The 25311-nt window shown below is 35.0% G+C and overlaps 1 protein-coding gene across 9 annotated transcripts in view; it reads left to right on the forward strand.

The window, feature by feature from the left end:
* SOX6 (SRY-box transcription factor 6) overlaps positions 1 to 25311 on the forward strand; it is a 372105-nt gene that overhangs the window by 36275 nt on the left and 310519 nt on the right. For all 9 annotated transcript variants that reach the window (XM_073882851.1, XM_025848518.2, XM_073882852.1 and 6 more), the window contains exon 3: positions 7259 to 7466. In XM_073882851.1, coding sequence (XP_073738952.1) covers positions 7259 to 7466 — 208 coding nt within the window. The remainder of the gene's footprint in view (positions 1 to 7258; positions 7467 to 25311) is intronic.

The following is a 25311-nucleotide window of genomic DNA, read 5'->3' on the forward strand; positions in this document are numbered from 1 at the left end:
TAGCTGCTCCAGGACAGGATGGAGATAATCCATATGCAGTTAGGTTAAGTGGGAATTGATAGTAAGTATCCCTAGAAAAAGCTAGTTTCAAATGCTAAGGTTACTGGGGTTTTGTGAGGGGTGAGATCTTGATGGAATTAGTTTGGGATGACTTTATAAAGGAGGTGATTTTTGAGCATTGATATTGAAGAGAGTAATGTCATTTAGTATTTATTATTACACTTAGATGAACCAGAATAAAAAAAATGGTCATCATGACTGGATTTTTCAGAATTAAAAATTGAAACACAAGACAATTGAACAAAGGACGTTTGAAATTTAATAACGAGGAGTTACCATGTGTTGAGTACTTAGGTGATAGACACTGTCCTAAGCGCTTTATATAGTATTCATTTCTTATAGCAACTATTTGAGGATATAGTTGTAACTCCACCCTGTAGAAAGGCAGGGTCTAAGTCCCACGCCCTTGACTATGTGCAAGCCTTGGTGACTTACTAGTGAATAGATTGCACTGACAGTTGCATGGCATCACTCCCCAGACTAGGTTAGAAATAGTGATACAGCTTTCATCTGGCTCTTTCTGGGGGCATGCACCTTTGGAGACCTGAACTACCATGTAAGAAGTCCCAACTAGTCTGAAGCTGAAATCCTGGAGAGAAAAGATCATGTGAAGAGATCACATAGAGATAGAAGAAGATGTCCAAGAAACCCCAGCTTCCAGCCCCAGACTCTTGACATGTTCGCATTTGTGAATAAACAAGCCTTTGAGATGGCGCCAAACCTTAGCCACTGACTTACTGGCAACCTCACAGGACACCTGAGACAGAACCGCCCAGACCAGATTCTCCTGAATTCCCGATTCACAGAAACCAGTAAAGATAAATGATTATAGTTGTTTTAAGAACTGTTTTAGGATGATTTTTATATAAGAGATAACCAATGCAAGGTACTTCTTGGTAACTCTTGGATTAGGTTAATAACAAAGTAGAATTCCTGTCTCAAAATAGGTAAAGTTCCTCTCTGGCAATGCAAGGTAACAAAAAGATTTAGAAGGTAGGTGTTATTGGAATCATGGCATCTTTTCCTGTTGAGAGCAATTTTATTATAGCCCTGTGGAATGGGAAAAGCACTGGATCTGAAGTCAGAAAACCCACATTTGGATTTTAAACTAGTTCTGCCAGTTCTACCTGTGTGACATGAGGGAAGCTGCATAACCTTCTGTTACTTTTTTTCTTGCTGAAAACGAAGATACAGAACTTTGATATTCAGTTCTTGGCAACACATCTTAAGAAACAACATCTAGAAGCTGGAGTGAATCGGAGGAGAAAGACGAAGGGTCAGGAAACCATGTCAAATGGGAAATGGGTGTAGAAACTGGAGGAGTGTCCCCTAGAAAAGAACTATTAATTCAATCCCTCCCTTCAGATATTTGAATAACTCTAACATGAAAGAGGAAATAGATTGATTTTGTGTATCTTTCGAGGGCAAATGGGAAACAGTGGGTGATAATGATAAGGATCCAGATTTCAGCTGATGCAAGGATTCCTTTTGAAATAATTCAGTTTATTAGAAAATATTATTTGAGAGCCGTCTGCTGCAGAAATGCCAAGGAAAGAAAACTTGGTTATTTTTTCTGGGTTCAATACAGGGAGATTATAATACACTAAGTTTCTAGACATCTTCAAGAGGGCCAAATATTTTTCTGTTAAATTCTATTTTATATTTCCTTCAAGCATCTCTTTATAAAATTATTTTTGTTTTTCTTTATTACATAAAAAGGTGTTCATCAATGATAAATTAGAAAACATAAAGTAAAAGGAAATAAAAATTATCAATAATCTCATCACCATTTAGAAATCACTATAAATATTTTGGTATATATCTTCCCAGTTTTTGGTTTGTTTTGTAGCCACATTTACCCTTATGCACACATGCAACAAAATTGAATTCATGTACTAAATGATACAATATATCCCTTTTCCCATTTAATACATCTGCCTTGTAAATGGATTCTTTCTACAACATCTTTTTTGGTATTGATATTCAAACTTGACAACAATATTTATTTTCTGTTTAAAAGTAGTATTTATAATAGAACATTTGCAAAATATGGATGACTTCAAGAAAGAAAATTAGAACTACCTATTATCCCAACACTCAGAGGACCATTAACGTTTTGTTGGACATTCTGGTGTCTTTTCTTCTGTACATAATTTTTTCTAAAAAAAAGTACATTGCTGTTTCTCACTAACACACTTTTTACCAAAAATACATTATAAATATTCCCACATGTCACTACATTTTCTGTAAAAATAGGATTTTCAATAATTTCAAATTATTCTACCCTCTGGATGAAACCCTAATGCCCTCAGAATGATCCCTAAAATTGGACATGTAAGTTGCCCGTAATTGTCCATCATTATAAACAACTCTATTTTCAACATAAATAATATTGTTTTTAATGGCTATGTGGTATTCCATTGTGTAGCTATATCATCTTTTATTAAATGAATCCTTAATTTTTTTTAATATTTCAGTTCTCAATATTTTGCTTAAATAAGCAATCCTGCCACTATTAGAACAAATCTTTACTCTTAGCCTCATTTTTTAAATTATTTTTGACATATTTGGTGAGTAGTTGTTTTAAGTTCAGCAGCTGATGATGTACTTAACATTTTGATGGGTGCTCTGGGGGGTATGTAGAAGAAACATGAGACATGGCCCTAATCCTTCAAGTGTTAAAATTTAGTTGCAAATATGACTAATACATGTAAAATAATAATGAATAATTTATTCTAGTGTTATTAAGTGCCAAGTTGTGTGGTTCTGATTAAGTGCTTCAATGTATAGTTCAGGGGGTAGGAGGGTAGTGAGGCCCAGTATAGTCAGATAGGACCTCAAGGTTGAAACGCAATTTGATCTGAGCTTTGAGGAGAGGGTTGAGTGAATAGTCAAAAAGAATGTAGGACATTCTAGAGGAAAGGAACATGAAGCACAAAAGCTCAAAAATTTGCGTGTGTTTGATATATTCACAGTACCATGAGAAGGCGATTTAAGTCTAACGTCTTTCTGTTGCCACTGCTGAGCAATGTTTTGAATAACAACCTCTGAAAGATTTGGGCAATATTTATTTTAAAATGTTTTTCCAGTTTTATTGAGATATAATTGACAAATAACATTGTATTGAAGTGTAGAATGTAATTATTTGACACACATATGTATTGTGAAATGATAACCACAATAAGTTTAGTTGACATCCATCACCTCACATATGTTTTGTCTTTAATATTTACTTTTCTATCCCCTTCAAACATGGAAACATCTTAATTAAATGTTTTTAATTTGTGAAAATTGCTTGTGTCTTCTAGAAACTTTGCCTAATGACTATTTTTTTTGTACGACTGTGTGCTTTTTCAGGCACCTGCATATCATTTTGTATTGTATTTAATTGATTTCCAGCAAAAAGCTCTTTAGATAATCTGAACCAAAGTTGCTTTAGTTCTTGTATTGGGACTGGGATCCTTTTAAATAATATTTCAAAAATTATCTTCACTGTTAGGTTTGGTGGTGCCACTGAGGTTGGGGTTGAGAGAAAATAAATTTATAGTAAATTGCCTCTGAATGAACTAATACTAACTCAGTCCCCATATGCTTTGCTTGTTGTGATGTTCATTTGTTTAGTCATGTTGTACAGTGGTTGTTTTCACAAGAACAAAAGAAGAGAAGTAATCTCCTTTATGTTATTTTTTTTTAAATTAAAACTAACCAGCCTTCTTAAAAATTTTCATAATTATACCCATATTGTAGCATTTAGGCAAAGCATTTATTTCATTGCTTTCATAGGGATCAATGTTTCTTAAAGGGGATGCATCAGAATGAAAGGACCTATACATTGAAATCACTTGGGATGTTTATCAAACTCCATATTCCTGGGCCCCACCCTTGGGGGGTATAGAGGGAGGTGAGGGAATCTGCATTTTAACATATTTGCTAGGGAATTGTAAACATTGAAGTTTGAGAACCATTGCTTTAGGGAAATACTGTCTCAAATCTCTCCACAGCTATGCAGCGGTGACAAGCATTAAGACACCACAGATATTATCATTGGGCATCTTTCCTCAAACTGATATTTCATAGGACCTGTTTCATTTTTAGGAAATTACATAATAAGTTGAACTTTTTTCCCTTAAGAAAACTTACTTAAAAATTGCCTAGTTCCTTAAAAAAAAAAAAACCCTAGAGATCCTTTGTTAAGTTTCTTTTTCTAATTTGGTATTACTGTCTTTTATCCAACAGTACTGTCTTTGTTGTAAGTGTTTGGACTTAACACAGATGAATTGCCTATAGGCCTCCATTCATGAGAGGCCATTATTCCTTAAGTTTTAGAAAGTTAAAAAGTGAGGGCCAGAAATGGTAAAATTTGCACCTTTCCCTTGTTCCTAAGAGTGGTATAAGATGACTTAGATTACTTACGCCATTGATGATTTTATCCACTGCCTAAGTTGGTGCCTGGTGACATATTGCAAGTAGTTCTTGTCCCTTTTTTGGAAAAATCATGACTTTTCAGTTTCTTGCTCTCTGCTTTTTGGAAATGTTGAGCCACTTTGCACAGATTATGGGACTGAGGACAGTGTGGGTCATTGGTGTGGGAACCCATGGTGATTGTCTGTGATGTAGGATGGCGGTGGCTACATTCCCCTAAGTTAAAACAAACAAACAAACAAACAAAGCAGTCTATCTCACAAATGACATGAGTAAATAAAACTGTTTAAAATTAGACCTGACAGAAAAAAATGGTACTGTATGAAGCCTAAATGCTCTGAGGACAACTGAGGACAACTTAAAGTTGTTCCTCAGGCAGGAGAGCCATTCCTAATGTATTTCTATTTCAATTTAGGAGTGATGGCAAAGCCCTTTTTAGTATGTTCAATGGTGGCTCATTTGTAGGTAACCCACTTCCACATGACTGTTGTTTTGACTTGGTCTTTAATCTCTTAGGTTGAGTCAGAGTTTTTTTGTTTTTGTTTTTGATTTATAGGCTATGATATGAGACTAGTTTGCACTTGAAATGAAAGTGATGGAAGCATGATTGATCCAATGGTGATACTGGTTCAGAAAAGTCTAGGTCAGATTTCTGATAAGGACGTTACTAAGAGATCAAAACGGCTTTGGAAAACACATTTTTGTGTTTTCTTTTTTTTTAAGATTATTTATTTATTTATTTGAAAGAGAGGGAATGAAAGAGAGAGAGAGCATGGCAGGGGGCAGAGGGAGAGGGAGAAGCAGACTCCCCGCTGAGCAGGCAGCCCAACGTGGGGCTCGATCCCAGGACCCTGAGATCTTGACCTGAGCCAAAGGCAGACACTTAACTGACTGAGCCACTCGGGTGCCCCCATTTCTGAGTTTTCATTTGCACAAAGCAAAGAATGAACTGACCATCCCAAGAAGTCATGTACTAACCGTGACTGGTATCTAAAAGAAGGGGTTCCTCTGCATTACTCAATAGAGTTATTGTAAACATTAAATGAAATAAAAAATCTTTCGCAGATCTAGGAGCAAGGTAAAGAAGAACTCTCTTTCCTGCACTACTCCATTTATTTTATCCTTTTCAATTTATTTCAGTACAAATGTAATGAGCATCTGTTCTGTGCTAAGCATTGTGCTAGTACTGGGAATAAAAAAAAAGACTGATTTGCCTTACTATATTTTTTAACAGCTTTATTGAGATATAGTACACATACCACACGATTTACCCATTTAATGTATACAATTCAATGGTTTTTAGTATATACTCAGGCTTCACAGTATGCAATTTACTTTAAGAGTCATAACATTTTTTACTAAACAATTCCTTAGGTCCAGAGGGGAAGAGAACTGCCTTGGTTCCATCCTTAGATCTGCTCCTTCCATCAGAATAATGGTACCCACCACTTATTAAATACCACCTCCTAAGAGCTCAGTCCTGTGCCTAGTGCTTTACAAATGTTATCTCATAATATGCTCCCAACAGCCCTGAAAACAAGTTTTATTTAATCTTCTACAGTGACAAAAATACTAATTGCCTAGCATTTATCGGGTACAGTTATCTTGAAACCTATACTTGTCTAGGCTCCATTTATTTTTTTCTCCCCCTTTCCCACCAGTTATTACCATAACTTTTGCCTCCTGTTTCTTCCTCTAGTTCTTGAAGCTTGCTGGGCTTCTTTGTGAAGGGGGAGAGAGATATAGGAGCAGTTAAGATGTTCATGCTTCTGATGAGAATCACAAACGCCAGATGCTTTATTTATTTCATATGATGTTTTATTGGGCAAGAGAATACCCATGCCCAGACAGATGAGGTGAATGTAAGATTACTGATGGGCTGTAGCTAAATAACAGTTGCTTCCAACCCTCAGTTCTGACTTAGAGAGCTGTAAAAACATTTTCTTCCTATAAACTTTTAGGTGCTTATTATTTTCAATCTCAGTTTTGCATTTTTTTCCTCACAGATGGATCTAACCCTCTTCCCAGTTAGCTACCTTCTCTGTATTGTGAAGTAATTCTTGTGCAGATGTTTCTGTAGCAGACTTGTCCTTTTAAAAACAATCACTCACACAACAAACATAAAAACAAAACCACTTTTAAATGTGTGTGACTATGTGTTAAAGTGTAAGTGGTAAAGATAAGGAATAGAAAGAGGTTTTTGTAACTTTGAAAGATGTATGGCTAGGGAAAAAAATGATTCTCCTCAAACCCCAGGACACAAAAATGTTCAGGTTGGTGAACTTTCTGGCACTGATTTAGATATTTTATATATTTTCTGTTGAATAATTAACATTGGATATTGAAGCTAATTTCTCTATTTCTAAATTCAAGGATAATGTTACTGTGACGTACATATTTTTTAGGCTGTGGGAAGAGCATTTAACGAAAGTGCCAATTAAAAGAAAAACTTTGCCAATCTTAATAATTGAATCCGAACTATTTTAAATGAAGGTTGTAAATGAATAAGAAGTCAAAGTGTCCATTTTAAAATTAAGGGTTTGAAACACTTAGGTTGGTTTCTAATTAAAAAAAAAATAAACAGTTTTAATCTTCAATTGCAGGAGAGTTTTTTAAATAACTGCTTCTTTAATGTTTAGTATTTTTAAAGCAGAGATGGTTCATATTTTTTGCCCATCTAAGCCTCCTATGCTGTTATTCTGAGTTTGGGATTTTTCTCCAACGGTATGCAAAGAAACAAATGTTCTAATGGTTTTATTTTATTTTGTTTTTCTAGGAGTCAGAGAATAATAAGTTATGTTCCCTGTATTCCTTCCGAAATACCTCTACCTCACCACATAAGCCTGACGAAGGGAGTCGGGACCGCGAGATAATGAGCAGTGTTACTTTTGGAACCCCAGAACGCCGCAAAGGGAGCCTTGCCGATGTGGTGGACACACTGAAACAGAAGAAGCTTGAGGAAATGACTCGGACTGAACAAGAGGGTATGTGTGAACTTAACTGTTGGGCTTTATTCTTTCAAAGATTCCAGGCCTTTAAAAAAACTGAGTGGGATTTCAAGGGCCAAAGCAGTGCATAATTGGCACTAGCTAGGAAAAAGTTATTCAGAGGTTACCATGGTGATGGCCGATTGTGATCCATTGAGAGTATTAAGCAGATAGCTCCATTTTTCTAAAACTTTGTGCATTTTATTGTATTCTTATGATAACAAATCAAGGTTTTAAACAGACTGCAAACTTTACCCTGGAAAAAGGTGTAGTATGGGAACTTTTGCAGCTGCAACTTTGTTTTTCATTTTTTCTCCCTTATTTCCTTTTGATGGATAGTGTTTTATTGTGAAAACATCAACTGTTTAAAAAGAAAAGAAAATAAAACAAAAATAAGAACAAAACTAATTTATTTCTCCTTATTTTTTTATAAATATTACAAATTTATAAATATTATTCTTTAACCTCCAAATGTTGTAGAATTGAGAGTTGAGGTTTCTAATTTGTCAAAGCTAAATGCTCAAGAGGGAAGTGCTGTGACACATGACATCTATTGCATCATCCCACATCCACCTTCTCTACTCTCTCAGGAGATGTTCTTAGGTTCACTTAGGTTCACCTAGGTCCTAAAAAACATGAGAGAGAACTCTAATAATATTTTTAAATTAAATAAATCAAGTCTAAGTGATTACTGTACTATATATGTTCTTTCGTTCTTTATGTGCAGATTTTAGACTTTGAAATGTAGGGTAGTTAATGGTTCTGGATTTATTGCTAACACTGTAAGTGAAATTTAGAGTTCTGTGGCACTGTAGAGAAATGGGGATATAAGGGAATTTTTCATGTAACTTAATTTTATTCCTATAAGGGCTTAAAAGTTTAAAAGTTTCAAATTAATTTCTGTGGATATGTCCACATCAGCACAAAAGGAAGTTTCTAAAATGTATCACACACCTCCCTGACTTACCAATCAGATGATATGGCACAAAAATGTAAATATTTTTTGATGATGCAGGGTCATGGTGCAGTAGACTGTGAACTCCAATACCTGTCTAATAGTTAAGTGACCCTGGGTAAGTTCTTCAGTTTCCCTGAGCCACAAAATTTAAAATTTGGTGTGGCACTAATACTTGACTGGGTAACTCAAACATTTTGAGAATTAACTATAATAATGAATGTATAAGTCTCATATGAGCAGTAAACTACATAAATTTGGGGTACTGTGATGATTATCATATTATAAATGTCAATTATTTTATCAGGCTATAACGTAATGATGCCCCCAGAGATCATAGAGATAATTAGGACTATTTGGCTTTATGGTTATTTCTCTGCAATTATGAGACTTTTGAGTTCTTGTGTCTGCTTGATATAGGTATCTTTTGGTGCGCGCGCGCGCGTGTGTGCGCCTGTGTGTATGTTGGGTTCTCTTCCTTCAATATCAGATTGCAGGCTGTTACTCTTTGCATTGTTGAGAATAATTTCTAATTTGTTTCTTTTTCATTTATAAATTATGAAAATAGATGATCACAACCCCTGGATGATAAGTAAAATATAAACATATATGTCTGGGTGAGTTGCTGAGAGATTCTGGGTAATATACATGATCTTTTGTTTGTGGACTTCTGGCTGCTCAGACACTTTATTTTCCCCTACTTGGAAACTAGAATAAATGAAGCTGTCAGATCAATAATCTGAATAAGTGATATTGCTAGATTATTTTAATTATGATTTACAAAAAAAGATGGTTTAGTTCTATAAGAAAGTGGTTTTCAAAATTCTTTAGAGAGCTCTTTCATGCAAAAATAAAGAAACTGATTTGTGATTTTTTTTTCCAGTGTGAACTCCTAGGAAATTTAAAATAATTTTTCTCTTGCAAGTCATGGTTAGTTTTCTGTTCTTCCTCTTTATTATTGTGTGCTAAAGATTTGATACAAGAGAGGCACTTGCAAGATGAGACTTCTCATTTAAGAGTACTTTATCACTATATTCCTACTATCAAATAATGTTTTTATGTACTTCACTGAACTTTGTTTTCTGTAATATATATATTTTAGGCATCAGAATTTCAGGCTTTTTTTAGTGTGTATTAATGTATATAATATATTAAGTATAAATATGAAGTGATAAAAGTATGCTCATCAAACTTGCAGAGTCTACAAATCTAGGAGGAACACTGAATAAAACCTATGAAAGAAACAAAACTCAAACGGTTTTGATAAACTGAAAATATGAACTTAAAACTAACCCATCAAGATTAAATTTAATAGATCTTATTGTTAAGTCCAGAGATTGTGACCAAAACTCCTAGCTGCACAAATAATTACTGAAGGAAATTCAAATAGCAGACGCATGAATTAAAAAAAACAACAACTTAATGAGTTTTAAAGAAAGTACACTGGGGTCAGCATGATGAATATTGCCAAAAATTTGGTAGTGCTGTCTCAGTCAGCATTACTGGAATTACAGTATGTAGCATTCCGAAGTTGGTAGTCCCATTGAACTCCCTGCTCAATACAATGCATCTGAATTATGGTGTTGAGTTGAGAATTACCACACTTTAAGAGGGACTAAAAAACATTGGGATAGTCTCAGAGGAGAGCAGTTGACATGATAACAGACATAAAATTATATAATAAGAGGAGGAATAGTTGAATTAACTAGTAATATTAATCCCAGAGAAAATAGATGAAGGATGACATGGTGGTTGTCTTTATTTTTATTTATTTATTTATTATTTATTTAAGATTTTATTTATTTATTTGACACAGAGAGAGAGAACAAGTAGGCAGAGAGGCAGGCAGAGGGAGAGGAAGAAGCAGGCTCCCTGCTGAGCAGGAAGCCTGATGCGGGGCTCGATCCCAGGACCCTGGGATCATGACCTGAGCCGAAGGCAGCCGCTTAACCGGCTGAGCCAGCCAGGCGCCCCGATGGTTGTCTTTAAACAGTAAAGTCATGTGGAGGAAGGATTGGGTTTATTCTATGTAGTTCCATAGGGATTGAATGAAGATCAGTAACAAGAAGTTGCAAGGAACCAGATTATCATTTATAACAAAATTAACTGTGTCACAGTTGTACCTGTCCATGTATGGAATAATCTTCTTTGGAAGATAATAAATTGTCCTTGGAGGTGTGTGGCAATCTTAATTGCCATTTTAATAGGGCTAGGGGACAGAAGATTGGTCTTTTTCTAATACCAAAGCTCTATGAATTTTTATGAACAATATGCTTATACAATATTTCATAGTTCATCATATATGTTTTTTTAATAGCCCTAACCAAGAACTACATAGTATCATGATTATTTTTCTACAAGTTTTCTTTTTATTTTGCAAGGTGGTAGTAGAACCGAGGGATTCTTACCATTTTTTTGGCCATGGATTTCCTTGGTAGTCGGTGAAGACTACAGGTTATTTCTTAGTTTAAATGCACAAAGTAAAATCCACAGAATTACAGAGAAAATGAGTTACATTAAAATATTAAATAATTCTAAAATTTTGTGATATGGTAGAAAATGCTGCTTTACTAATACATCAAACAACAAGATCTAATGAAGGGACTCAAAATATCAAAATTTTAAAGTAGTGATAAACACAAAAGATATTTTGAGATATCACTAACCAGTACAGTGTGATATAAAAATATACTGTAATTCTATTGGGTACAGTATCACAAATACTATGAATATTTTCTGGTTTGTTGCCTGCATCCACAATTTAAGGAAGTGCAAATTTTCAATTAGAGGTTAGTGAAAAAGAATTTTTCCGTCCAGGTTCACCATCCAAGGCCCCCTGAATCCTGTAGATGGACTCCTGGGGCCTATGGATCCTAGGTTTAGAACCCTTATGCTATATAATATGGGGCACCCGTAATGAATAAAATAGTCTCTAACTTTAAAGAGTTCATATTCTTGTAAGAGGTATAGGATATATACAAAATGAACTCTAATTCAATGTCTAATATATGATAGGTTCTGTGAGAGTCATATAGATAAAATGTTACAGGAGTTTACAGGATAGATTGCACTGGCCTAGGAAGCCATGGAAAGGTTCTAAAGGGAAATGGGTCTTAACTGGTCTTGGAGAATGAAGGATTTGGATAGGCAGAAATGGAGGGGGAGGGACATTTCAGGCAGAAGGAATAGGCAGAGTCCTTTAAAATAGCCAACAGTTCATGTTCTATTTTAAAGTATGTGACAATGCATATGGGATATAAGACTGAAGAGGTAGGTTGTGTTCAGATCACTAAGGCCCTTTAAATTAAAATTCTTGGCTAAGGAGTTTGCACTTTAGATCGAAGACTGTGGAAGAACCATTGACTAATTTTTAGCACATGGTGATGGATTTAGAGCTATCCTTCAGGAAGTTAATCTGGCAGCACTGTGTAGGATGTATGGGAACAGGAGAGACACTGAGGAAATTGTTTCAGGCTAGAGATAATGAGGGCCTAAACTAAGGCGGCAGAAATGAGAAAGGAGGAAGGGATGCATATGGAAAATATATTAGGAGATAGAATTGTTAGGAGTTGACATTTTAGCAAGGAGACCAGGGGAGAGGAATGGTTCAAATGTTGCTCAGAGCTTTTAAACTTTGGGTGAGTAGGAGGGTGGTAATACAATTAATAATACTTTTTTAAAAGTAGAGGGACATGTTTTGGAGTTGGGAGCCATGAAGATTTCTATTTTCTATTTTGAATTTGATTCCTAATTTTAATTATCTGCTCAGAGCAATACTACAGAACAGTATAATGGGATTTCTGACTGTATCTCAGGTCTAAGGAGGTATAATAGCTTCACCAATATTTGCTTGGCTTTGACCCTTTAAAGCCCCAGGTCCCTATCCTCATGTGGGACAGCTCTTATTCCATGGGACATATACGAGCTTTCAAATGCGTTACTCCCCTCTCTCTCACTTCTATTTCCTGGTTTGAAGGCCATACCTCATGAATGACAAGCCTGTGTGATTGACATAATAAATGACTTTTCCTGAGTCATTCCTGTTTTGACTCTATCAGACTAAATACCTTCCCCCTCACTTCCCCTCATATACAGCAACTGATCTATAAAAAGTCTATTTATTATGGTCTATTTTAAAACAATATCTACATGATAAAACAAAAATTCTCCACATAGCATTAGGGAAGTTATTCTCTTACAGGCAGATCCTTTCATCAGCCAAATAATTGTCTAGGCTTTTATCTGCCATCCCTCAAGAAATGTCTTCTTCAGAGCAGTGATTTGACTGGATTGCTGAAACACCGATGAACAAAGGTGTTCTGTCTGAAGTGCATCCTCTGAAAGTGAGATTTGTGGGAAAATAGACAAGGTTTCTGTTTTGTTGTAAATTTAACCTTGATTTTTTGGTCATAGGTAGATAGGGAGATAGATGATAGAGAGAGAGATAGATGCATGGATGGATGGATAGAATGAATATCAGAATCTACCTTTTAAAATACTGTTGATATTGGTGGGTGGAATATGCAGAAAGACTGATTATAGGTTCAGGTTAAAATGCTTCCAAGATAAAAATCCTTCAGCTGTGATTAAATGATGAATTTTAGTTATCCTTGTATCACCCATCTTGTTGCCAATGTAGCTGGGCTCTAACATAAGCGACAGTTGTCAGAAAATGAATACTTTAAAAAGGACTTCTATATCTAAATACATATATTTAATCAGAGAGTCCTTTGGCTTCTGAAAATAAGTTGTCTAATGAGAATTTCATTTGAGCAGCTGCGACTGAGGAGGTCAACAGGCATTGCCTAGGAGAATATGGCCCAGCTGGTTAAATCTGGTTGTTGTCGTGATTTAAATGGTCAAGTGCTGCTTGTAATCCAGGACCGTCTGTTTGTAAAGGGAAGAGTGAGTGCTTCAGCATAATGTACAGCTGTTTTAATCTCTCTTTAATAATAGTGCTTCAGCCACTATCATGTCTTGTGTATCATACTACTGAGTATAGGATCCTAGGCCGAGGGAACTGCTTTGGGTCAGGTTCTGGAGGCATGTGAGCCTGCAGGGAAAGGGATACAATTATATAAACCTCAACTCTCTGACAAAATAACACCTTCTTCCTCACTTTTTTGCTCTTTTAAAAGATGTATTCTTTAGGTAATAATTATTGTGATCAAGAGGGAGTGATAAAGCTTATAGTTAGATAGAAATATTTGAACAAGTGAACTCTGATAGGGACCGTGAACTTAATGGAAAATATGCAGGGTTCAGGTACAGTTTTATAGCATATGTGTTGGACAGAAATTAGAATATTTGTCCAGTGAAATTGTGTGCCACAAGTTATTGTGATAATGAAAGTATGTGGTTTCATTTGACTGTGTATGTGGAGAAAGGGCAGGAGCATTTGAGCTTTGGATTCCTGGTGGGATAGGCTTTCCAATGGATTATGCAGCTGTTACCCCACACAAGAATGAACACGTGTTTATGTGTGTATCTGACAGATTATTATCATTATTCACATCTCTAAACAATAATTTGGATTTTTACTTATATTTTTACTGAATTTTATTGAGTTAACATATATGTTGGTATATATTGCTTATCTGATAGCTTTTGCTGTACTAAAGGAGGAATGTGGTATAGTTTAAATGATGGGGAAACTCAGTTTTGTTTTGTTTTTGATGTAGTGTTCCATGATTTATTGTTTGCGTATAACACCCAGGGCTCCACGCAGAACGTGCCCTCTTTAATACCCATCACCGGGCCAACCCATCCCCCCCCCACCCTCCCCTCTAGAACCCTCAGTTTGTTTCTCAGAGTCCATTGCCTCTCATGGTTCGTCTCCCCCTCTGACTTACCCCCCTTGGAACCTCAGTTTTGAAAGTCATGTTTCTGAGTGAGCTAGATTTGTGTTTGACCGTAAATTCTCTCATTTGGAGAGGCAGTATAGCCTCCTGATTAAGAGTGTGGGCTCTGGAACGAGACTGCCTGTGTTTGAAACTCAGTTCAGCATTTGCCGTGTGGGTGACATAGGGCACCTCTCTGTGCCTCAGTTTTCCCAATCAAAAATTGGACATAATTATAGTGCTAGTATAAGGATCAAGATTTAGTTAATACAACTAAAGCATTTAGAGCATTACCAGTGTGTAGTAAGTGCTCAAGAGAGGTAGCCAACATTATTTTCTCACTGTATGACCTTGAACAAATCACTTAGTCCTTTTGTGCTTCAGTTCCTTCACCTGTCAAACTGGATGAATGATACCTACTTTGCAGGGTTGTGTGAGGATTGCACATATTAAATATATAAAACGCATAGCTTCCACAATTATAATTATCACTGTTGCTATTATAATCGCTATTACTGTTATTATTTGAAGAAACATTTTTAAAGCGAAATATTACAGGAATCTCATCTTTTGCCACAGACAGAATCATAGGAAATGTCCCATGGTGTTAGGGGATTTAGATTTGGCAGCAAGGACGTTCCTGTTTTCTGGAAGAGCAATTCAGTTTAACTCTCCTTTCAGGCTTTTTGGAAAAGCTGATACTAAAGTTTCCCCACTGGAAGCCAATCTTCCCTGCTGAGAAATATGTGGAATATGATGTTGTCAGTGAGAGAGGCTGGTAAAGCCTTGGATGAGGTTTTCAGATAGTACCCAGTTAAGAGCAATGTGTTCCTGTTAGAGGGAAAAAAAATCTATTAAAGACCCATGCTAAAAACAAAACAAAACAAAAGTTTAACATTCATACCATGCTAGAGCATCAAAAGAATTTTTTAAGGCAGAATTTATGGATATTAGGTTTGCCACTATTGTGATTGAAGGTTATATTGGTGAAGCATTTAGAATATTTGAGATCCAAACCCTTCTTTATATTTCTCATTCATGGGAAAAATTGGAAAGGTTTTGAGTTTTTGCATAAGAAACACATTAAGTATTCATTACAAATCCCCCAGAATTATTATTTCAAATAAGTTGGAAACTTCAAGTCATTTAAATGCTGAAGTTCCCCAAGACCACTCATACTCTAAGTGAAGAAGCGATCAGGTATTCAGAGCAATGCTGATGCAACATCATGTCAGTTCATTTTTTCTTCTCTTTAAAATACTTCATCTTTCCTCCTTATGATATTTTTGTCCTTGCTCCCATTTTAAAGAATTTGTATATTCATAGTAAATATTTATCTAGTACCAGATAGTTTAAATAAATGTATTTTCTGAAAGTATTGTACAATTAGGGATTAAAATGAGCTAGAACTACTGGTTTTTGAATTATGAAAAGAATTATATTTGGTATGTTTTTGTGTGAAGTATATTTGCCTTCTAATTCTTTGGAAACTGGACATCCTCTTATATAACTTCATAAACAATATAATCAGCCTGCATCCTGTGAGCCCCAGACATTCTGGGTAAATCTTGGCTCTGTCAGTTTGCTGTTGTTTTACAACTCCCACTTACAGTGTTGGCAATGTACTAGTTGGTGGAATCTTTCTCTTAACTTCCTTTTGCATGTCTCTGCCTTGAAAAGATACTTCAAATTTTTTGGCTCACTTCTCTTTCTTCAGATTTAAACATTCTTTTCTTAAAGCTCTAAAAATGTTAAGAACAGATGTAGACAATTGTTTTTGATTTTTTCTTCTTCACCTGGGAAGCAAGAAGGTGCTCTCTTGGCATTTTGTTGTTTAGAAAGAGGATGCAGTTTTCTGATGGTTTGATGAAATAAGTCATATTCTTATATGATTTTGAACTTGTAGAGTTTGAGTGTATTGTTAGCATTTCACATTTTTTCCATTGAAAATTTATTAGATCGACTTCAGGATTTATGCTGGGATTCTAAAAAAGTAATGGGAGGGGTGGTTTTTAGATTCATATCTTTTTCTTATATAATATGTATGTAAAATGTAAAGAAAAAATGAATGTGAAAGGAAGTGGGAAATTTATATATGTGTTCATTATGTCCTATTTGATACATAAATGTTATAAGGCATAAAAATAAAATAAACGCCTGTGAATTCATCGTCCAACTTTATATATATTATTACTATTGAATCTACCTATGTTTTCTTCAGCTGTCCAATCCTTTTGTTTTCTACCTAGATGTAACTACTGCCAGAACTTTGTGTTATCATTTTCCCTTTTTGTTTTAAAACAGTTTTATGTGTCCCTAAATTATGTTGTTTGGCTTTGTTTTAGAACTTTGTAAAAATGGTACTACACTGTAACCTTCTGCACCTTGCTTTTTATATTCATAATTGTATTCTAAGCTCAATTTTGCAGTGTACAGCTCTAGTTCATTTTCATTTTTGTATAAAATTCCATACATTATTCCATAGAATGATATACAGGAGTATATTTTCCTGTCTACTGTCTCTGGACACTTGGATGCTATTGTTTTCTGTTAGTACAAACAATGATGCTATGAACATTCTTGCACCTGTCTTCTGATGCACATGTGCACGAGTTTCTTCTCTAGGATGTATTCCAGGAGTGGAGTTGCTGTTGACCAGTTTTTGTATTCTTTTTCCACTCTGTTGAAAAACATTACACAAAGAAGTTGGGGCTACAGTGTGTGTGTGTGTGTGTGTGTGTGTGTGTGTGTGTGTGTGTGTGTGTGTGTGTGTGTGTGTCTAGTAATCCTTGAAAGCTTTAACTGAAACTGCTCTATGTTTTGGTTCCACCTTCCTCAAAATGTCTAGTACAGGTTTCTTTTTATCATTGAGCTTTTCAGAAACTCACAAGAGCCTTTGATGGACCCTTCACTGCAATTTTCCTCTTTCCTTTTGTTGTATCTTAATAGAATTCTTCAACCTTTCTTTCAACTATGAACACAAGTGTATTGTCATTCTCCCACTGGACTATGATTACTAGGTTTGTTAGGAAACACTTTTTTCCCCCTTTTGATCCTCTTTATTGACGTTTCCAGTTTGGTGTGGTTTTTGAATTAAAGAAATTCCTGGTCTTTAGCCATATCTGGTCCTCAATCATTTTTTTTTGTTAAATACCTACTTCAAATTCAAGACTAACTAGCAAACCTGTTGATTATTGCCACTGTTCTATCTAGCCATTTATATTGAAATAGTTTTCTAACCAGTTGAGTCATTAGCTGGAAATCTTTACCTTTTCCTTAGAATGTTTAATTTGAGAATCCTTTGAGATACTGTTTGATATGTATTCTTGTCCTGACTCTGGTAACTTACTGGGTAGTACCTAATAATTGATTAATTAGTTAATTAATTGATCTTAGCAAAAGTTTCTTAATTCAGAAAACACGGACAAAAAAAGAAATAAAAAAAAGAAAACATGGACATTAATGTAGCTTTAAAGGCCAAATTCTAAAACTTTATGCTGCTCTGATTTTCTTTTAGAGTTTGTATCTCAATTTCAGCACTATCAATGATTTTCTTTTTCAAACTGTTTTCAGACTAGAAGTCATCTGAACCAATCTCATGATTCATTTTTCTTTTATTATGCTTGAAATCACTTATTTTACTGTTCCCCGTCTCTTTTTTTCTGATGTTATAGTCTTTATGAAGATAGAGAGAAAAACTCCAATCCAATTTTGATGTATGAAAAACCATTGTCCAACGAGGTACTTACGGACAAATCCATGGATAATTGGCTCAGAAAGTGCTGTGTATGGTTTGAGAGATTGGCAAACAGAAGGGGGTGTTGGTAGGGTACCATGATTCAGAAGAAGTAAAGGTCAATATGTCTACCTTTTGTCTGGGCTGTTGTAAGGGGGATTTGGGCCTTGGAGGGAGTTCATGGCCGTAATTATTAACCATATGAGGCTATGGTTTAATGCTGAATAACTGTGACACTTAGACCTAGCATAGCTTTCTTAATTTATGTTTTGAGGGTTTAAGTATAACTGAGAAGCCATAACTGAGAGGCCAGACAACTCCCATAGTGAAGTCATAATACATAGGCCATCCACTAGCTTTGGGAGTGCAGAAATTAGAGGCCTGTGAACATTCCTAATTTTTTTCAGATAATGAATTGAAAGTGTGTAAATACAAATAGATGGTTAGAAAAAAACTGGAGGTATAATGAAAAATAACTATGAAAAATGTGACAAAGTATTGAATTATTTGCAATAAGAACCATACAGCAGCAGCAAGAGCAGCAGAAACACTATGCTAATGTGTGACTTGTGAATGAAGGCAACCTCTAGTCAGTGGGCAGTCCTTAGAGTAGCTAACAAACTGTGGACACTGCTATTCCTTTCCACTCCAGAATGCAGCTGTAATTTGGTTAATTGGAACTTTTTAGCAGATCCTTCAGAAATACCTCTTATCTTTAAGTTTTTGCTTATGTAATAGATGGGAGAGATGGGGAATTTAAGAATTATTGCATAAGCAGAATGTTGTTTTGGAGCTCTCTTTGTTTTCAGATAGAAGAGAGAGTCTAGAGGAAACTATAGTATGTACTGAATGTACAGAGTCCTAAAAATGATCCTGTGATCTTTTTGATAACTTTTGATAATATCACATATAGTGATAGCATCATTTTGGAATACAGAGGACAGCAGTAAATTAATGTTTGCTTATAAATGTTGTTGGCACAAATTACATGTGTACAAAGCTTATGTATTAATTTTATTTTTTCCATTGTTAATTTTAATTTAACCTTTAAGCCACCTTTCTAATAGCAGAAAGTTTGATCTCACTTCTAGGTAAACTAACAGTTACTTTAAGATTTAACTTCAGTCGGGTAGAATTATGCCCCTTTCACTTTTTCATGGTATTATCTGATAGGCAGAGGGTGTAGGCATTTTACTGGCATTGGAGCATTGGTATCTGGCCAAGATCATCAATCTCTATTATGCTTACAATAAAATTCATTGCTTAAAATCCAAACACCATACTCTGGCTTTCAAGACTCATCTTATTTTACTTTACCCTTTTCTCAGACCACTCCAGCTTCACTGGGCCTGTTTTTTTCCCCCCCTCTCAAACATGTATCAGTTCCTTACTTTTCCATGTATCTAGAATGATTTTCCTTGAGATCCATGTGTACTGGCTCCTTCTTGTCATTCAGAGCTCAGCTTAATTATCACTTCTTCAGAGAAGCCTTACTTAACCTTTAAATCTTAAGTAGACCCCACTTACTCTTTACCATATTACTCTATTCAATTTTCACCTTAGGATTTTCCACTACCTAATATGTTCTTTCATTTGTCTTCCTTTTGTGTCTCTCTCACTCCACTAAAGGTGGGGGGGAAGTCAGTGACAGCAGAGAAACTCTGATTTGTCCACTGCTGTATTCCCAGTGCCTAATAATGACTGGAACACAAGACCTTATTAAATGTTTGTTGATTGAATAAATGAGTGAAGGTTGTTAAATGATCTGAAGTGGTGTCTCTTGCTCTTACTTCTGCCTCTATTGTCCTGGCTTTACTTTTTTTCTCCCTATATTCAGGCCTTTCTTAACCATATCTTTGTCTTTCATAATATTGGAGGTCAATATAGGAAATCGAAGTAATTTCCTCTTTTCGTGGCCTTTACTTCTCTCTGTTGGTGTACATTTACAGTTCAAAAGTCAGCTGCCATTGGGAATGTAACTCCAGATACACTGTCAACCAATAGTATGTTCTTTATTTCTACCATTTTGTCATTTCAAAGATGTTATATAAATGGAATCACACAGTATGCATATTATTGGAATTGGCTTTTTAAAAACTCAGTATAAATCCCTGGAGATGCACCCATGTTGTTGCATGTATCAATAGTTCATAATATTTTTTATTGCTGAACAGTATTCAGTAGTATGTATCATGTGTATGTATCACAGTTTAACCAGTCACTGGTTGAAAGGCTTCAATTCAAAATCCAGTTTTTGGCTATTATAAATAAAGTTGCTATGAACATTTGTGTACAGGTTTTTGTATGAACCTAAGTTTTCATTTCTCTGGAATTCATGTCCAGGAATACGATTGCTGGGTTGTATGGTAATTTAATTTTAGTTTTATAAGAAACTGCCAGCTATTTCAGAATAGCTAAAGCTGTTTTACATTCCCACCAGCAATGTATGAGTGATCTAGTTTCTCTGCATCTTTGCCAGAATTTGATTTTGTTATGTTTATTTTAGCCATTCTGATAGTATGTAGTGATATCTCATTGTGGCTTTAAATTGTATTTCTCTTATGGCTAATTATGTTGAACATCATTTTTTGTGTTTGTTCACCATCTATTTATCTATCCTCTTTGGTGAAATGTCTACTCATGTCTTTTGTCTATTTTTTAATTGGATTGTTTTTTACTGTTGAGTTGGCAGAGTTCTTTATTACTGTAGCTACTAGTCCTATGTCAGATATGTGATTTGCAAATATTTTCTTCCCGTCTGCAGTTTGTCTTTTCATCCTTTTTACATAGGCTTTCACAGAGCAAAAGTTGATACCTTCGAAGAGATAGTGTTCAATTTTTCATTTTATGGATCATGCTTTTGGTGTCAAGTCTAAGAACACTTTGCCTAGCCCTATATTCTAAACATTTTTCTAAAATATTTATAGTTTTACATTTTACATTTAAGTCTATAATCCATTTAGAGCCAGTTTTTATATCATATGTGAGATTTAGGTCACATTTTTTTTTAATAAAGATTTATTTATTTGAGAGAGAGAGAAAGTGAGAGCCAGAGCATGAGTGGAGGAGGAGAGGGAGAGGGAGGGGAAGGAGCATACTCCTGGCCTGCAGGGATCCCAACTTGAGACTTGATCCCAGGACCCTGGAATCATGACCTGAGCTGAAGGCAGACACTCAACCGACTGAGCCAGGAACCCCTAGGTCACATTTTTAAGTAAGGTGTGAAGTTTAACAGTTTCATTTTGAATTAGCAAGGTCATAGGATACAAAATCAAAATCAATCACATTTCTATATACTAGCAATGGACATATGAAAACTGAAATTAAAAACACAATGCTATTTATAGTTGTTCCAAGGAAAATGAAGAGTATAGGTATACGCTTAAAGCATGTGCAGGATCTGATGCCAAAATTACAAAGTGCTGATAAAAGAAATCAAGGAAAACCTAAATAAATGGCAACGCATACATGTCATGGGTTGGAAGACTCAACATGGTAAAGATGTCAGTTCTTCCCCAAGTAATCTGTATGTTTAATGCAACTTCTATCAAAATTCTAGTAAAACTTTCATGTGCATAGACAAGCTTATTCCAAAATTTATATAGAAAGGGGAAGACCGTAGAATACCTAAGATAATCTTGACAAAGAACAATAAGATGTTAGGAATCACTCTACCTAATATCAAGGCCTACAACAATCAAAACAACATGGTTTTGGCAGAAAAATAGACACATTGATCAATGGAATATAATAGAGGACACACAGATAGAACTGCAAAAATATGCTCAACTGATTTATGAGAAAGGTGAAATGTGTTATTTGCTATTTTATATTTATTGATCTTGCCTCCCAAGAAGATTTTAATTTTCTTGAGGACACAGACCATATCTTAGATATTAGCATGTAATATATGTATAATAGCCAAAAATCTGTTGATTTATAAAAGGTTTCAGAGATATGAATAATATTATGGTTCAAGGAGATAAATAGATTCAATATTTAGGGAGTGCCTCTTCATTTAAACAAAACATACATATACATTTTTAAATACATACATATATATGCTCATTATTTCCATAAGCATTTATTAAGCTCTTTCATCTGGTAGTATAGTGTGCTTGGGGTGGGGAGAGGTAAAAGTGGAGAAAGAGGAGGAGGAAAAAAAAAAGGTGAATACAGAGATCGACAGATATGGTTTTTAGTAACTCATAATTAGTGGGGAAACACACACACACACAGAGTAATTATATTAGAATAAGTGCTATAGTAGAAGTTGCTTAAAATGCTGTGGGAGTATAAAAGGGGGCTGTCATTTTGTCTAGTATATCTAGGAAAGGACTTATAGACATCTGAGCTGGATTTTGATGAATTGAAAGCTATTCATAGTGACCAAGAGATATAAGAGAATCCAGGTAGATAGAACAGCATTGTATAAAGTTTGAGTGATATGAATAAACCCATGAGTTTGGTGAATTCAGAGGTTCAGTGTGGTTGGACAGGAGATATGACTGAAAAAATAGATTGAAGCCTTTCTGAAGAGCTTGAATTTTATCTTTTGGGTAGTAGGGAGTAGCTAAGAGCTTTAAGTAAGAGGATGGATAACATAATTGGGCACATTTCTTATAAAAGAAACTTTGGTGGCATTTTGACTATCAGTTGGAAAGAAGCAAGGCCAAATGCAGGAAAATCTGCTAGTAGGCTGTTTTAATGGGCCACATATGTACTAATAAGAGTCTAAACAATTAAGGCAGTGTCAGGAAATAGGAGGAATCAGCTTTTATTTATATATTTGAGGTTGCTAATTAGATGTGGGGTATGAGGTTAGTGAGTGAGACAAAGAAGATTGAAGTATCCTAGCAGAGAGATTCAATGATGAGGCTATTAAGATGGTGAATAAGAATAAAAAAAGATGGTGAATATAGACAGATAAAGTTTGGGGAAAAGGTTTGGGTTTAGAAATACTGAGTTTGAGCATTCTGTGAAAGTAGATACATCCAATAGGCAGATGTAGGACTGATTATCCTGGAGATTAGGAGAGAGGAGTACCCCTCTGCTCCCCTGCCTTTTTAAAATGAAGTATAATTAACATACAGTATTACAATATAATGATTCAACAATTCTATACATTACTCAGTGCTCATCAAGATAAATGTGCTCTTAATCCCCTTTATCTACCACCTCCCCTCTGGCAACCACCATTTTGTTCTGTGTATTTAAGAGTTGGGTTTTTTTTTTGCCTTTTTTTTCTTTGTTTGTATTGTTTCCTAAATGCCACATATGAGTGAAATCATATGGTATTTTTCTTTCTCTGTCTTACTTCATTTAACATACTTTCTAGGTTCATCCATTGTTGCAGATGACAAGATGTTATTCTTTTTTGTGGCTGAGTAATATTCCATTATATATATATATATATATACATATATATATATATATACACACACACACATATATTTATGTATTTTTTTTTGCACAGTAAAGGATACCATCAACAAAATAGAAAGGCAACCTACTGAATGAGAGAGGATATTTGCAAATATATATATATCACTTCTTTATCCATTCATCTATGGATGGACACTTGGATTGCTTTCATATTTTTGCTATTGTAAAAAATGCTGCAAATAAATATAGGGGCGCACATATCTTTTTAAATTAGTATTTTTATATTCTTTGGGTAAATACCCAGTAGTGGAATTACTGGATCATATGATAATTTCATTTTTAATGTTTTGAGGAACCTCCATCTTGTTTCCCACAGTGGCTGCAACAGTTCCATTCCCACCAACAGTGCATGAGGGTTCCTTTTCCCCCACATCCCCCGCCCCCCAACACTTGTTATTTTTTTTTGTTAGTTTTTATTTTAACCATTCTGACAGGTGTAAGGTGATATCTCATTGTAGTTTTGGTTTGCATTTCCCTGATTATGAGTGAAGTTGAGCATTGCTTTGCTTTGTGTGTCTGTTTGCCATCTATATGTCTTCTTTGGAAAAATGTCTATTCAGGTCCTTTGCCCATTTTTAAATTTTTTTCTTGCTGTTGTGTTGTGTAAGTTCTTTATATATTTTTGATATTAGCCCCCTTATTGGATATAGCATTTCCAAATATCCTCTCCCATTCAGTAGGTTGCCTTTCTATTTTGTTGATGGTATCCTTTACTGTGCAAAAGCTTTCTATTTTAGTATAATCCACGTAGTTTAATTTTGCTTTTGTTTCCCTTGCCTGTGGAGGCATATCTAGAAAAATGTTTCTACAGTGAATGTCAAAGAAACCAAAGTCATCCAAATAAGTAAGGAAGAAGTAAAACTTTTACTATTTGCAGATGATATAATATATATAGAAGACCCTAAAATTCCACCAAAAACTATTAGAACTGATTAAATGAATTTAGTAAAGTCAGAGGATACAAAATTAATATATAGAAATCTTTTACGTTTCTATGCACTAATAATGAAGTAGCAGAAAGAGAAATTAAGAAAATAATCTAATTTATAATGGCACCAAAAATAATCAAATACCTAGAAATAAACTTAACCAAGGAAGTGAAAGACCTGTACTCTCAAAACTGTAAAACATTGATGAAAGATATTGAAGATGACATGATACCAACATTTTTCACAGAACTGGAACAAATAATACTAAAATTTATGTTGAACTGCAAAAGACCCTGAATAGCCAAAGGAATCTTTAGAAGGAGGAACAAAGCTGGAGGTAATACAATCCCAGATTTCCAGATATACTACAAAGCTGTAGTAATCAAAACAGTCTGGTACTGGCACAATAGACACGTAGAACAATGAAACAGAATAGAGAGCCCAGAAATAAATTCACACTTACATGATCAATTAATCTACAATAAAGAAGGCAAGAATATACAATGGGGAAAGATAAGCTCTTCAAAAAATGTCTTGGAAAACTGGACAGCTACATGCAAAAGAATGAAAATGGACCTCTTTCTTACACCATACACAAAAATAAACTCAAAATGGATTGAAGACCTAAATGTGAGACCTGAAACCCTAAAACTCTTGGAAGAAAACATAGGCAGTAATTTCCCTTGGCTCCTTTCTATCATTGTTATGAATTTGAACTATTTCTCAGAGAACTCATTGTAGCTTTCAGTTGGCCTCAAATTTGCTCCACATGTGGAAGCTCTGTCATCTGTCATTCTATTCATATAAAAGAGGAAAAGGCAACTATAGGCCAATAAGGTCATGTGTGTCTTATCTGTTCAGGTAAACTCAATTAATTTTGTGGTCCAGTGGTTCACATTGTCAGTAGCATTGACATCACCTTGGAGCTTATTAGAAG

This window comes from Callorhinus ursinus, unplaced genomic scaffold (assembly GCF_003265705.2).
Source record: "Callorhinus ursinus isolate GAN/ISIS: 27379988/994484 unplaced genomic scaffold, GSC_fseal_2.0 scaffold49, whole genome shotgun sequence".
NCBI classification, from domain to species: Eukaryota; Metazoa; Chordata; class Mammalia; order Carnivora; family Otariidae; genus Callorhinus; species Callorhinus ursinus.